This window comes from Sinohyriopsis cumingii, chromosome 9 (genome assembly GCF_028554795.1).
Source record: "Sinohyriopsis cumingii isolate HCF-2022 chromosome 9, ASM2855479v2, whole genome shotgun sequence".
NCBI lineage: Eukaryota > Metazoa > Mollusca > Bivalvia > Unionida > Unionidae > Sinohyriopsis > Sinohyriopsis cumingii.
This window is the reverse complement of record NC_142969.1, coordinates 67,605,419-67,621,346: the sequence shown is the minus strand read 5'-3', so window position 1 is coordinate 67,621,346 and position 15,928 is coordinate 67,605,419. Positions and strand designations below refer to the sequence as shown.

The following is a 15,928-nucleotide window of genomic DNA, read 5'->3' as shown; positions in this document are numbered from 1 at the left end:
TAGCTGGTTCTTGCCTTTGATCCCTCAGTATGAATGCTATCCATCATAAACAACTGTGGTCTCAAAGAAACCGGTATTGATAGCGCTGTTGACTTAATGCCTTGAATACTCTCAGCTTTACTTCATCTGCACAGTACAATTCAGTAACGCAGTGGAATGCGTCATTTTATATTACTTATATAATATTATTTTTAGATTTGAAAGATAAATGTGATGGTTTCGACATGCATGTTTTGCATATTTGTTTGTCTGTATTCTTTGGCAACAATATCAGGAATGATACAAGATTTATTGCTTGATTGTTTCAGCAATCCATGTCAGAACGAGGGGAAATGTATTTCCACAACAGCAACCAATTTCACGTGCCAGTGTCAAACAGGATACATTGGCGAACTTTGTGAACAACTGGACGGTAATCACGCTATTATTTACTGCTATTACTGGGCTAATTTTAAACGCTATCATTGGAACAAGAATCGATTTTAAATACATTCATTAAAATGTAGATTTTGAATATATCAAAAAATATATTTTAAGAACTGATCAAATTTTTGCGCAAAAGTATGAAAGTTTTTGCGTATAACGTGTTGTTAAATATGCCAAAGAATCAACAAGTCTACATTGTAAAATATTTCAGGAAAAACTAAACGCTACGATTTCATCCATATGCGTAGAAACTATATTGTGTACCTTTATTAAAACATACGCTTTAGAAATAAGTTGATGATATTGTCTATAAGGAGACTGCGACGCACATAAGCGATGCATATCCCCACACACCGATGTTGTTGTTGTTGTTGTTGTTGTTGTTGGGCTTAACGCCATTTTTCAGCACTCGATAGGCTATACATGGCGGCCAGTATTAATGGTGGAGGAAGAATCCGGGAAAACCCTGGAAAGAACCACCGACCCTCAAGAAGCTACTGGCAAGCTTTCTCACATACCCACATTGGACGAATCCGAGACTCGAACCTACTCAGACAGAGGTGAGATGGCAGTGATCCGTAGCGGAGAGCGCTTTAGACCACTCGGCCACTCGGGGCCCCCCCCACACACCGAAGGAAGATGATGACAGGTCTACATACAGTATTTCCAATTTACAGAATTGATAGTGGCAGAAATGGAATCATGTCCATTCGGATTTCAACCTGAGTCATGCCAATGTGAGGAAAGTCGCTGCACCGGAGCAGTATTTGTAGGTGATCAGTGTGTGGCGTCAACGAATCACGTGAGTATATGACACTCACTGAAAATCAAGGTCATAAGTTTCAATGTCGAACTTCAAGTTGAAATAAATACAGCTTACTAGTCCTGTTAAAGTGTTATTTTTTTCAACATCATGTGCAGAGACAATATATTCCTTATATAAATATCACATTGTTAACGAGACAATAACACTTCTTCAGCTACACACATCAGGTATCATAACTATAGAGATTGTTTCTGTTCCAATGCATCAAGCAAAAGGCACTTTTGTAACTCTAAGACTGCAGAGGTTTCCAAAGAGACGTAGTCTTATTTATCATTAAATTCGCTATTTCTCCCAAATCGGGGAAAAATAAAATTAGAATTTCCTGTTTACTGCATATCATAATTCTCTACTTTCTGCTTAATGTTGTGGGCAATGTTATGACTGTGTAATAAACGATATGTATACCAACAGAGACGAGGAATCATCTAGAGGTCATTTAAACATTTAAATGTATTTACAATTCGTCTGAGTCATTAATAATTCAATTAACGTTGATATCAACCATACAATTTATTTCATCCTCCATTTGCACCTCCCATTCCTTTGCTTAATGTGACTAAAATTGGCTTGTATATATATATATGTACGTGTATGTGTGTTTGCATGTATGTATATATGTATATATATATATCGATTTATATATATTCCATATGTTCTCTAGTCCAGAATAACATGTCGTTACGGCATCCCTGGTTATGTCGTGCTCTTCAACGTTGATGGAGACGGCCTATCCAATCCATCCTGTCCTTCGCCATCGAACATTGTCAGCTGTTCTTATTGGTCCGAGTAAGTGAACCTAGTGTAACGAACTGGAAACAGATCAATCGCTACCAAATTTGCTTTTCTCTATTTACTTTTCTAAATGTCTCCATTACCTTCTAATGTTAGATCCTTGACAAAGCGCTCATCAGCAGATACACATTTCGGAATAATTAGACATAAATATTGGCCTTTACTAACAGTTCATTGTGCAGTTGTCAGGCGTGTGTGTCATAAGTTTAAATTTATTTTTCAGGTATTAATGAGAAGAATAGGATACATTCACAAGAGTGACCACAATAAATATCAAACGTTGATCTCGTATTTAAGTTTCTTTAAAAAAATAGCTGCGCATAAAAATATGCAAATAAAGAGGTGAGGCTGGAGAACAGTGAATGGCTAGGCAGAATGACATAGGAGGGATAACCACATATACGCGTTTGCATATTTGTTTAAAAACAATTTTATTTAAAGTCTAATTTTTCCCCTAACAAGTGTTACCATAAAATATGAAAGGACAATAGTCCTTAATTAATGCAATTACTCTTAGACTAATGTCGAAGAAATCGAAAACTGTTGTAACATTTTTGAGATCGCTAAATTAATTATGATTTAATGCAATGTTGATCTGAAATGAACAATATAAATATTCTAATAGACGCAGGTTTTCTCGCTTCAGGGAAGATAACTACAGATGATCGTTGACTTATTTTGATGATATACCTTCATATAATTAGACATAATTCTACTCAATACATCATTTGGCTTAAAATTATGGAGCATCTTGAAAAAGAATTATGAAAGTTCAATTGAAGCTGGTGAAATCATGAATCATTTATGGGATCTGATTGGATGGTTACTATAGTTTTAACTACTTTTTGATGACATTCCTAGGCAAATTTAATAGAGAAATAAGAAACAAACTTGAACTTGGAGTCATTTTGTATCTGAAATTGATTGAATATAGTTACTTTTTCAGATAAAATAAATAATACACATACTAGTAAATTAATTCACGTGTTGACTTCAACTCGATTTTACACTGACCCAATTTAATATACAATAATGTTATAATAGGAGGGCATCACATGAATTTTTTCTTTTGTTCCAGTTGAGAACTTCATAGTAGTTTAGTCCTCCAGAGTCCTTCGGTCAGGTGATCTTATGCTGCATCCCTTATCCATGTTTTGTAGGGGATCATCTTGCTGCTGTTCAAATAATGTATTGACAAACGTTCATAATATTAACGTGAACCATGCAATCTAAATATTAAAAAGTTGATAGAATGTAGGTGAAATGCGAAAGCATGTGGGCGGGAAGTGCTGTAATATTTTTGATTGCTTCCGAATCAATATACAAATAAAGAATGACCTGCACTCGATAATGCTTGTATATGAGTTTATTACACGCGAATTGAATTGGCTCTGTGCTCTTCTGCAAAATGAAACAAGAATTTAGTTAAGATGTTTTTTTTTGTGGTGTTGTATTGATGTATGTGACACTTTCTATCGATGTTTAGTAAATGCCCATCTTCTCTGCTAAACTACGTACAACTTTGTTCAAGTTCGAGTTGGCAGGGCAGCAATGGACAAGGGCAGATACGTGAAGACACGTGTTATGCTGATGGATGTGGAGATTGCCGTAAACAGGCCAGATGCAAAGGTGAGAGAGAAAGAGAAAGAAAGAGTGTGGGTGGGGTGAAGTGTGGCTTTAGTTATGCAAATATTTGCATTTTTCATACGATTTGAAATAGGTAGATGTGCAACTCGATATTGTTTATTATTTATCATTCATGTGCATGCATGTTTTTCATTTATCAGCAATCTACAAGAGTCCATGTCCCTGCTAAGTTAACATAACCTGTAATGCATTATCCATATCAATGTGTGTGACATTTACACCTATATGCATCCTCTGTACAAAATATTTTTTAATTACTATGTTAAGATTAAACAGCATGCATAGTTACTCGTATGCCATGTTGTTCCCCATATATATATATATATATATATATATATTTGAGAGTGAGCAAACTTTATAATTATCTTCACAGAATACAGATGCGGATGTCAAAATGGCGGCTACTGTAGTCCAGTTACTGGACAGTGTACATGTCCAACTGGTTACTATGGAGACATGTGTGAGACGTTTGATTACTGCAGGTATTACGAGGATCGCGTCGGTGCAAGTACATGTGGTTCCGGAGGTTTGCATATTTTATAAGTTTATAAATTGATGCGCTTGTTGTTATTTTCTTTCTCGCTTCCTTTCCTCTACAGTCGTCCAAATTCGTAATTAAATGCTTGGTTCCTCTATTATAAAATTTGTTGTTATTTCGAGGATGGATCAAGTGTCATTATGCACGCAGAATGTATGTTTCAAACGCAAACAAATTCCACGTTCAAAATATATATTTTTAATGCACTATCGCTAACATTTCACCCCAATTTGCGAGCCGGGTATTTCCTCCCTGGAATATTATAAGGATGATCCTTACAATGCTTTTCGTATCTTGTTCATGTTTTCTTATTACACCATTTAAACGATAAACCTCCTTGTTTGTCTCCTTATTGGAAAGGAATTATATGACCCTTATCATGTTAATAACATTATCCCTCAGTACCTTTATCTTAATTCCTCTTCGATATCTTTTGTCTCCTTATTGGAAAGGCATTATATGACGCTTATCATGTTAATAACATTCTCCCTCGGTACCTTTATCTTAAATCCTCTTCGATATATTTTGTCTCCTTATTGGAAAGGCATTATATGACGCTTATCATGTTAATAACATTCTCCCTCAGTATCTTTTATCTTAATTCCTCCTCGATATCTTTTGTCTCCTTATTGGAAAGGCATTATATGATGTTTATAATGTTAATAACATTCTCCCTCAGTAACTTTATCTTAAATCCTCCTCGATATCCTTTGTCTCCTTATTGGAAAGGCATTATATGACGCTTATCATGTTAATAACATTCTCCCTCGGTACCTTTATCTTAATTCCTCCTCGATATCCTTTGTCTCCTTATTGGAAAGGCATTATATGTCGCTTATCATGTTAATAACATTCCCCCTCAGTACTTTTATCTTAATTCCTCCTCGATATCTTTTGTCTCCTTATTGGAAAGGAATTATATGACGGTTATAATGTTAATAACATTTTCCTTCATAGCCTTTATATGAAGTTAAGTCCTCCTCGATATCTTTTGTCTCCTTCTTTAAACTTAATAAGAATTGGTAGCATTCAGCCTTTTTTATGTTATCCTCGCTGGGAGACAGAGTTTTTGTTATTAGAGTGCCAGCTTCAAAATTAGCCGTTTGCAGTTTTGAATACTGTTCACATAAGTCCGATTCTACTGATGTAGGGTCTCTGGCCAAGATACATTGCTCTTATGCCCTTTGTGCTAAATTGTCTTGTGTGTTTTTGTGACTTCAAGTGCTACCCAATTATTTTGAAGGTGTATGTAAGGCAGTTCCTAAAAGTACAACCAGGACATATGGTGGAGATAGCGCGGGGGACCACTGCATTTTCCCATTTGAATATGCTGGTCTATCTTTCGAGAACTGCATTGATGACAATTCGGTAATGATAAACAACATAGCAGTATATTACCCCTTAGTTAATTATTTAGTTGATAGAAATTAAACTAGCGAACATTTAAAAATACAATGGAAAGATAGATTTGATGGCTTGGAATACAAAAGACAGAATATCGTGTTCTGTCATATTTCAGTTTTGAATGTTTAGTCTCTCAGGTGTATTCCATGTGGATATAATTATTGTAACGTCCCTTTAGAAGTTGTATGTGCATTCCACGTGGATATAATTATTGTAATGTCCCTTTAGAAGTTTCATATGCATTCCACATGGATATAATTATTGTAATGTCACTTAAGAAGTTGTATATGCATTCCACGTGGATATAATTAGTGTAATGTCACTTTAGAAGTTGTATATGCATTCCACGTGGATATAATTAGTGTAATGTCCCTTTAGAAGTTTTATGTGCATTCCACGTGGATATTATTAGTTTAATGTCCATTTAGAAATTTTGTATGCATTCCACGTGGATATAGTAATTGTAATGTCTACTTAGAAGTTTGATGAATATACTTGAGAAATAGGATTACCTGAGTTTTATGCAGATTTCAGTTTCGATCAATCAGATCGCTCTATTCTTGAGTTTTACTTCGAAATTCACGTTATGTATGTGTATAGCCCATTCGTTTGATGAAAGGTCAATTTAAGAAGCCAGATCACTCCTTTACCGTTTTCAGGTGGGCCCACCATTTGCCTGTGGTACATATTTTCAAGAGCAGAATAGTTATATAGACCTAGGACAATGGAGTCCTGGACCTTCATACACCCTGGCAGCCTGGGTCAAACCTTACAAGTCCGACAATAAGAGGCGGGTAGGTTGAAATGTAATTATGTGTTCAATCGAGGTAACATACAACCAAAAATTAGTGGCATATATATATATGAAATAGACCAGAAAAAAATAATACAAAATGCCAAGATAAAAATCACTGACCATGGAACGCGCATTTAAATAAAATTACGACAATAATTACACAGCTGTTAAGCAAATTGTATTGTAATTTTGCTTGTATTGTAGTGCATGAATATGTGTGTCTGCGTAGGATGGTTGGTATTCTTTAGTCGTTGGTGATGAGCAGTTTAGTCTGTGCTATATTTCCGCTGGAAGGTAAAACGTCCTATACGGGATAGATAGTTTCTACCATAAGTGTCGCCTGTTACTTGTGGTAGGTAGATGATGGCTGGCTGATGCACTGGTTCCCAATATGAAGTGCGCCTGGTGCAGCCAATTTTCATCCTGCCATATGCGTATAGAGGAAGATATGAAAGTGAAGAACTCAATCTGAGGACTTGCTTAGTTGCCAAATCTCATAGAATACATTTACAAGTTGAATACATATGATCATCGCTTACTTACGAATTTTCAACGTGTCGGTAGATACATATAGTATTTGTTTAAGACAGTATATATATTTATCCTTTTGTGTGTATTTCATACGACCTGATTTGTGGCTTTAATTACATTGCTATGTGTATTTAATACATCCTGCTTTATGGCATTATACACATTTATGAGTGAAGTTCAGACGCCCTGTTGTGGCATTAGACACATTTATGTGTGACGTTCATACACCGTGTGGTATTAAATACATTTATGTGTTAAGTTCCTACGCCCTGATTTGTGGCATTAAAACATTTAATATGAAGTCCATAGACCATTCTTTGTGGGTTAATGGCATTTGATGTGTGTAGTTCATATGCTCTTTGTGGCGTTAGACACAACATTTGCAACATGCAGTTGATTTTCGAATCTTCCCTTAGACTATTATAGGTGGTGTATCGGACTGCAACGACTGGGGAATCAACCTAAAGCAATTTTCTTTTCGTGGCTACGTGAAGATCAATTCATCATGCACTGTTGATCTCGATACTGGGAGCATGCCACCCGTGCAGGCGGGACTGTGGTATATGGTTGCACTTGTCAACAATGGAACCCATGCTATGGCTTACGTGAATAGCGCACTGAAGAGCACAGCTATGGTAATAGGATCTTCTTCCCTTCATTTTACTTTCAATGGAAAAATGTATATTCCACCTAGATTATGTATCTATTGAAATTAAATTCGGCATAATATTGAAATGAAAAGAAATGTTGAGTGTAAGTGCTGAAGGAATATAGATTGTGAAATTCTTTCGTTGCCAGTGCAGTAGTCTTTATCTTTCCATTAATTTGTATGGATAACCACAAAATAATTGGCCTGGTATCAGGATAATGTGATTGGGTGACACTTGATTCTACATGACTGCGGCATGATGCACCAAAGATACGTATAAACCCTAACCCTAAACCTAACCCTAACCCTAACCCTAAACCCTAAGCCCTAACCCTAACCCTAACCCTAACGCTAACCCTATAAACTGCCACACCGCTGACATCGTAGCGATATGACAGAACAATTGTTAAAGCTACATCGAAAATCCAAATCACTGTCACACCGGCACAAAATAAACCTTTGTGTATTAGTATGGATAAGTACAAAATAAGCAGTCTTCTAAGACACGACACTTCACGTCTTCATGACAAATTAAAATGTGTTGATATTTTAGAATTTGTATGTCTTTCATGGATAAGATAAAATATAACCTAGAGTTTCTTGGAATATATGTACTAACAGGGATCGTCCTGGGCTTCGCCAATGTCGCAAATTGTGATTTTTTTTCCTTATTGGCGACAAAAATATCCCATCTGGCGATTTTTTTGGCGACAGACTTTTTGGTTATTTAATTTGTACATACAATCATAGATTTGGACTGGATAAATTAAAAGGGAGAACGAAAGGAAGCCACAAACTTGACTAAGCAATGCATTGGAATCAATCTGTTACACAAACAATCCTTTGTTCGTATTGACAACCCCATCTTTACAGTGCATTGTTACATCATAATCTGCTTATGCTGACATCTGGGCTGAGTACTGTATGCTGCGATACAGTCAATCATGCTACCGCACTATACCTACAACTGACCGACTTCTGAAGACGTGAATAGAACAGATACAATTAATTGAATGGCTAAATCTTCTGTTGTTTTTTTTTTTTTTTTTTTTACATATACCAGTACAATAGTTTTGCTGAACCTTCATAGAAAACCGATAACCTTTGAAGTACCGACTACTGTGTATAAATACAAAGCAAATGGAAAAATCTCAATCACAATTATGTCTGTCGCCAGTGCAGCATTTTACTCATTGTTCTTTTCCTTTGGCCATCAATCAGTGTTACGGCTGCTGAGACTTAAACTCCGAAACAAGAAATAGCACAAAAAAAACCCAACCAGTTTTGCATAATTAATAATAATTATTTATTTCTCAAAATACAAGAGTGAAAGAATCTCTAAATTGGGTGTGAATTTATGCTTATATATACGGTCCAATATTGCCAGGTGTTGACTCGTGTAAGTTTCATTCGTGGGAATGGAGATCATATTTTGTTTGTCGAGAAAATTTATACAGCATTCAGTGATCATTCTTGGGATTTAGGAAGCAATTCACTACAAGCTTTGTGAAGCTAGCCATGGGGGGGGGGGGGGCTGCTGATAGACTACTGGTGTCACCTGTCAGTGCTGTGGACTGTGAACGTAGATTCAGTAAGATGAACCTCATAAAAACTGACATCAGAAATAAACTCTGCATCTCGTCTCTCGAGAATTTCATGAGAATCAGCACATACAGATGTGAAAAATTAGACTTTGAAACTGCATTCAACAAGTGGGTAGCCCTAAAATTGCGACGGATCTTCATGTAACACTTTGTAACATTTTGTTAATGCTTGTTGTAATTAAAGAATTAAGTAACCCATCTTTTGTAATTTTCATTACCTGTTACATTAATAGACTAAATTAACCCTTGGAAAAATGTACACTACTTGTTCTGGCGACACTTTTTGAAAATTGGCGACAAAATATTGAGGTTGGCGATTTTTTTGGCGACAGCTTTTTAAAAGCCAGGACCATCCCTGACTAATAATAAAGCAAGTGTTACAATCTAAGTTATCCATTTCTATTTCATGTGAATGGAATTTAAATATTAATTAAAGGATGAACTATAATTCATTTAGCAAAACAAGTATTTGTTAACACATTATAATTGATGCTACCAGCTAATGGTTTACCTAAAATGTATAGATCAAGAGGTTGGTATCCTAATGTAACAATGTCTACCACGACCTCGCGTGTTCTTAAAGGCGTGAAGTTTCCTTTTAGTAATTTCCAATTGCTCGGTAAATAGTTTGGGTATCAATTCATCGCAAATCGATTTCAATTATTTTTTTGTTGATCAGTTTGAACACTTGAATTTCAATTTGGACGTTTTAGGTTAAGAGGTATCACTTACCTACGACGAGAGGCTTCCGTATTGGAGGAGAATTTTGTTGTCCGGAAAATAGCCTAAATGGTCTCATTAAGGTAATGTTATGTTCAACCTGTTTACATTTTTATTGAAAACCACTATTGATAAGTGGTGGTTATTATTTAATTCGCTTTCTTTTTGTATGAATTTCAATCCATTTCTTTTCATTGATATCTGCTTATTATTTTTAATGAATATACAGATAAATATTTGAACCTATAGTTAACATTCAGATGTCACCCGGGCACTCATGTGCCATCTTATCAATGAAGGCGAATTGCAAAAAGACGTACTGAACAGTTGGAATAGATAGAAACAGGTGACTCGGGGTTTTGATTGGCAAACCGAAAGTTCTCATCAAATAATTTTGATTTAACTCCTTCCTTTTCCAATCCATTATGTAACTGTGACTTTCGAAAAAGTGCGTGGCTCCAGGAGAAAATTAAAAACTATGTCGTTGTCAAGCCATATCCACTATGTATCGTGATTTATTTAGCCTAGATATTAACAACAATATGTATACCCGCTCTTACATTCCAATAGCAATGAGTTGTAGTCTTGATTGACACGAGTTAAACAGAGATACACTACATATCACATATATTGGCTAAATACTTATGCTTGTACTTAAAGTCCGATAAAAATGATTTGGTTTTATTGAATAGGCACAAGCGAAAAATATACATGACCTGTAGTATTTAACAGGTAAAGCCATATATACATGTAAACTTAAAAATATTTGCTTTCTATGTGCATTTTAGACTGTTAAGGTTTGGAATCACGCACTTGATCCCGTATCTCTGAACAGAAGTATGTATACGCTGGGAACGTCTGAAAGTACTGTAAGTTTTTCTGTTTACTTGTATCCTTATAATTGCAATAACATTCACTGCTGTTTATAAAATACTCTTCGATTAAAAAATGTTCTTACAGGACGTTTCCAAAACTTTAATTCTAAACATTGCTTATTGATTGTAATATTGTTATAAACCTAGGGCATATTCTATTTTTTATATACATATCCGTTTATAATTTTGTACGATTGTTACAATTATTTGCTTATGTTTACAAAGGCTACATTCGTAATTACTTGTATCTGAAATCAAACGAAACACATTGCCCTAATTGGTGTTATGCATTCACTAGTTTACGTGACATATCTTAGAGTTAAAGACCCAGTGATTATAAAGATTAAAAAGAATTCGCTAAACTCTCTAAAAAAAGAACCTCTCAATTATTAGACCAGGAAAGGGGGTTAGAGCAGTACCATGATTATAAAATGTATGATAATTATATAGAATTAAATTGGGTACAGTTCTTTGGCCAGAGGCAACAATGTCAATTTTATATATTACTAACTTCATAAACATTTTGATCCTTATTTGGAAAACTAACAAGACATTCAGATTCTCAAAACGTATAATGTTTTCTTACGTAAATGTCAATATTATAATCATAGCAAGAGGCGATAAATAACGGCCTTGTTGGACATTGGGAACTTGGGGAAGACATACGACAAGCGTGTACGGGAATATTTCATGAGGGAGCAGACTGGATTCTTCGAGATGGACAGATTATAGCAGGCTAGTATATATCTATCTATCTATCTATCTGTCTATCCATACATACATACATACATACATACATATATATATATATATATATATATATATATATATATATATATATATATATATATAAATAAATAACGTGTGTATGTGTTTCAGAATAGCGACCATACACGAAATACTGACTAAATTTAGATGTTGCTTTTGAGAAATAACAGGAAAATCTGAAGGGTTTACTATGTGGCCATCATTGTACTCAAGGTTATAACTATCTTATCAAAATGAGATTTTATATTATTTAGCAAAGGCAGGTTCTCACGATTTTGAAATTTATCCAGCTGTGCATCGAAATTCAGAGGAGTTAACAATAGGTCTGTATATTATGTATGTATTTAGATTTACGGAGACTGCTGATTGTTACTTCAAATGGAAAATAAATGTTCTGGAAACTATGAAATTTGAACGAATGCCAATGCTCTAAGTTTTAGAAAGAAACTTGATTTGATTAGCGAGGCTAACCTACAGGCTGGTGCAGAATATCCCCCGTGTTCCTAAAAAACATTGAAACGGTTTCAGTCATACTATAATTTTAAACCTTACCTTTGTTTTATTGTTAGGTATCCATTGTGAGATAAGAAGATTTTATGTTCCCAAAGGCGTAACAGTTACAGTCCAACGTTACACGGGAACCAGTGGTGGAAAAGTTGCAGTATATGCGCAGGTAATTTGTCCAAACTAGTTTGCGAAAATGCCAACCCATAGTAAATCAACATCTTGAAATCTTTTTAAAGCAAAATTGCGTTCCACATGCAGAGTTTGTTGCTAAAAAATAATGTTCCATTTTTATGGTGATTCTAATAGTGATTCTGTTTTATAATCCAACCTCTCCCTTGAGAGTAAAGCATTTTTTCCACGTATTTGCTACCCCCAGATCTAATTTTGCATTAACCGACAGAGCAAACCAAATAAACTGGCTAGCTATCAGCCAAACCAATCTCAGCATGGATACAGTTCGGCGCGTATGTTCAACACCCAGTTCTGACGTTTAAAGTTAAAGTAATGTCAGATGATAAATCGATAAAACTTTCAGTAACTTATGCAAATGCTGAATATAATCAAAATCTAGCACACAATACCAGAATTTATTTGGCACAACATCTTTCGCTTGGGGACCGAAAAGCTCTTGTGTTTACCTTAGGACATACAGTACACTAGTCACCTCATCTTGAACCGAATACGATGTTAAAGGATCCAAAATTCTATTCATTCGTCTGTCCTTGCTCAATGCACATTTTTTCTGAGTGCACATTCACGACACTTGCTTGCACTCTTGTCCAGGTGCAAAAATATGCCAGAACTATGAATTTTATTTTCTCCCTTAGCTTTAGCAGGATGGCATAAACACGTGTAGTGCAGATTCCATTGCATTACACTGCGATGCAGGAATCGTGTCTGACTTGTGGAGACAGTAAACAATAGATGATTGGCAAGTAGGGGAGGTTAACGATGGATAACTATCAAAACTGCTATAATCAATTACTTTTCTTTACTTGCATTGTGCAGTTAATGTAAGTCTTGGTAATGTAAGAAGCGCATAATCACATAAGGACTGTCCAGATACATACTATCTCATTATTTTGATTTATTTATGCTATTCTAGTTTGAATACATACATGTCAGAATTAACCCTAACCCTACAAAATTCATCTACATCAGGAGATTCAAATAGATGGCTACATTGATGGCGTAGGAGCCGGCTACCGGGGTGGACGAAGTCCGGGTGGATCCGGAGCAACAGGAATCCAGGGAGAAACCTACAATGGTACTTACTTAGTTTTCACTGCAGATTAAATGTCAGCTGGAGTAAAATGCAAATTATATACCGAAAATATATGAAAGGTGGATACATCCATTTTAAGTAAAGTCCTTGAGTATTGGGGACCATGCTGTTTTGGTCCCCGTTTGATTTCTTTGACAAACATTTTGTGGAAGTATGTATCAGCGCATTAAATTAATCTCATTTGAATAATATATTAACTTTAATATTCAGATGCGTAGTTGTGTCGATGGACTAGCTTAATGACTGGCATACATAGGTGCATCGATGGATTAGCTTAATCTGACTCAGATAAATATATCGGTGTATCAAAGGATTATGTTAATAACACAGGAGACGGATTTAGTTTTAAAATGTATTATAGGTGTTTGCTATTAATGCTCAGAATGATCGCCTCTCATGAAACAGTAGTACACGGACCTGTTCCACTAATCAATCTGCGTGTACAACTTTTCTTATCTCTATTTTTTATTACTATTATATCTAAATAAGGATCTTTGACTTGGCAAAGTTCAGCACCCATGGCACAGCTAATTTCTAATATTTTAGGTGGCGGAATCGCAACTAATCTTGAAAACAAGGGAGGAGGGGGAGGAGGTATTGGCAGTGCGACCCGTGTTGACGTGACTGGACAACCAGGAGGGGGAGGGGGGTATGGGACAACAGGGTGAGTACATTGCATACTTTTGGCTTAGGTTTATTTCAAAACTCATTCTCAGTTCTTTAACCTTTCATTTACCTGGTATAACGTTATAAAGGAATCCTTGTGAAAAAGATCAAACGGTATTTTAATTCCTTTTTCGCAAATGCGGTGGAGGGAAGATGCTTGACAACAAACGGGAGTCATGAGGGCATGTTGTGTACATCTAACCAGATTTATGTTGTCTTAGGATATCTATCTATCTATCTATCTATCTATGACACAAACAGCCACAAAAACGTTTTACAGTTTCAGATTTAACATCATTTTACATAAGACCCTGATGACAATATAGGTCTGTCATAGGTAGAGGTAATTGGTATGCTAATTTGAACATTGAAAACAATGAAGCCCTTTTTTATTCTAACATAAACTATAAATTCCTCAAAGTTTGAGAAGCCTATCATAATATCCCCACTGATTAAGCAAAGCGATTTTCAAAAGATTTTATATCTTTCAGCTGTATTTTAGTTCCTGTTGCTTGCTGATTACTAAATAAGACAGAGTCATTCCTGAGAAGCAGACAATAACAAAGATATTTGCACATTTTACATCTCTTATTTTCTTCCTCAATTTGGGTTTCCCACATTTATGTCTCATTGTTAGCGTTGCACCTAGGAATGATCAACATAATCTATCACCATAATTCCAACCTAATGTTGGCTTTTTGCCACTGACAAGAGGCTCTGCCGAGAATCGTACCATCCCTTTAATCTCGAGGGTTGATATTTCCTATCCTACAATGGATTATACTAATAGATTCTTATTCACAAAATTCAAAGCAAAAAATGAGGGCCGCATTAAAAACTGAAGATATGATTACATTGAACTTAACCAGAGTTAACTTTCAATGACGTTTAAGCATTTTAGCTTTCGATGAAACGTTGTTGAAATTCTTACAGAAATAGCAATGTAATATTCGAATTGAGTAATGCAGATAGCATGCACAATGAAACAAATGTGAACAGGAGAAAAACTAAATCTTCACGTATATCCATAACATTAATAGAGAAAAAGTAAAATAAACTAAACTAAAAGTATATTCATAACATTAAAAGAAACAGAATGAGAATTATAAAGTAGTCCTCGATTCAACAATGAAAAAGAACCGACTTTAACATGGCAAAATATACCAATAAGAACCTGAATTTTTAAACAATTTGCAACAATGTCTTTTCGACTCTAAACAGACTAAAGGAACTGTAAATGTATCCAGGTCAATCAGTGCAAAATGGAATGTTTTAGGAATACTTAACTTCAGTCACTGCTCGTTTTAGTACGTAAATATTTTACCGTTAATGCTGTGTTGATTTTTGTGAAAGAATGTAAAGCGGCCATTGAGCCTAGGCACTTATTTATATAGTTTGAACTCTATGCTCACAGTAGAAGCTCAAGTTAGTACACGGGTCGGGATAAAGTCACTTGTGAGACAGGAAAGAGTTACATGAACTTGTGTTTCACACTAGAAAACAGACAATCCACATTGATGTATGTGCACAAATACAATCATAATATATTTAAGTCCTTCTTGGGTGGCCTTAGTTGTTAGAGCATATGTTTGGAATGCGGCAGGTCGCAGGTTCTAACCACCCGCCGAGTCGTACCAAATACATAACAATGCACCAAGAGGCGCTCAGCATTAAGATGTTAGTGTTAGGACTTGTTGGCCTGGTGTCAGGATTATGTGCCTGGGTAGGACATCATTTTATGTGTATGCGGCATAGTGCCCAGAGCTTTCACTATTAAATGCCACAGTGGAGACATCGTAACAATATGGCTGAGAAATATTAGGTCAATATCGCATCTCAACCCTGTTAAGAAGATTGGGAACATGAAGACCACTGGCGAAACAATTTGGAAGGG

The 15,928-nt window shown here is 35.5% G+C and overlaps 1 protein-coding gene across 10 annotated transcripts in view; it reads left to right on the top strand.

Moving 5' to 3' along the window:
- The window catches only part of LOC149791957 (uncharacterized), a 153,420-nt gene that overhangs the window by 54,571 nt on the left and 82,921 nt on the right, over positions 1 to 15,928 (top strand). For all 10 annotated transcript variants that reach the window (XR_016423457.1, XR_016423458.1, XM_089970474.1 and 7 more), the window contains 14 exons: positions 309 to 412; positions 1,104 to 1,228; positions 1,914 to 2,038; positions 3,576 to 3,673; positions 4,065 to 4,217; positions 5,473 to 5,597; positions 6,293 to 6,427; positions 7,377 to 7,595; positions 9,927 to 10,016; positions 10,722 to 10,802; positions 11,420 to 11,543; positions 12,146 to 12,249; positions 13,245 to 13,350; positions 13,915 to 14,032. Coding sequence is in view for 8 of the 10 variants with exons in the window: in XM_089970474.1 (XP_089826600.1) it covers positions 309 to 412; positions 1,104 to 1,228; positions 1,914 to 2,038; positions 3,576 to 3,673; positions 4,065 to 4,217; positions 5,473 to 5,597; positions 6,293 to 6,427; positions 7,377 to 7,595; positions 9,927 to 10,016; positions 10,722 to 10,802; positions 11,420 to 11,543; positions 12,146 to 12,249; positions 13,245 to 13,350; positions 13,915 to 14,032 (1,707 nt within the window). In the remaining 2 variants the exon portion in view is untranslated. The remainder of the gene's footprint in view (positions 1 to 308; positions 413 to 1,103; positions 1,229 to 1,913; positions 2,039 to 3,575; positions 3,674 to 4,064; positions 4,218 to 5,472; positions 5,598 to 6,292; positions 6,428 to 7,376; positions 7,596 to 9,926; positions 10,017 to 10,721; positions 10,803 to 11,419; positions 11,544 to 12,145; positions 12,250 to 13,244; positions 13,351 to 13,914; positions 14,033 to 15,928) is intronic.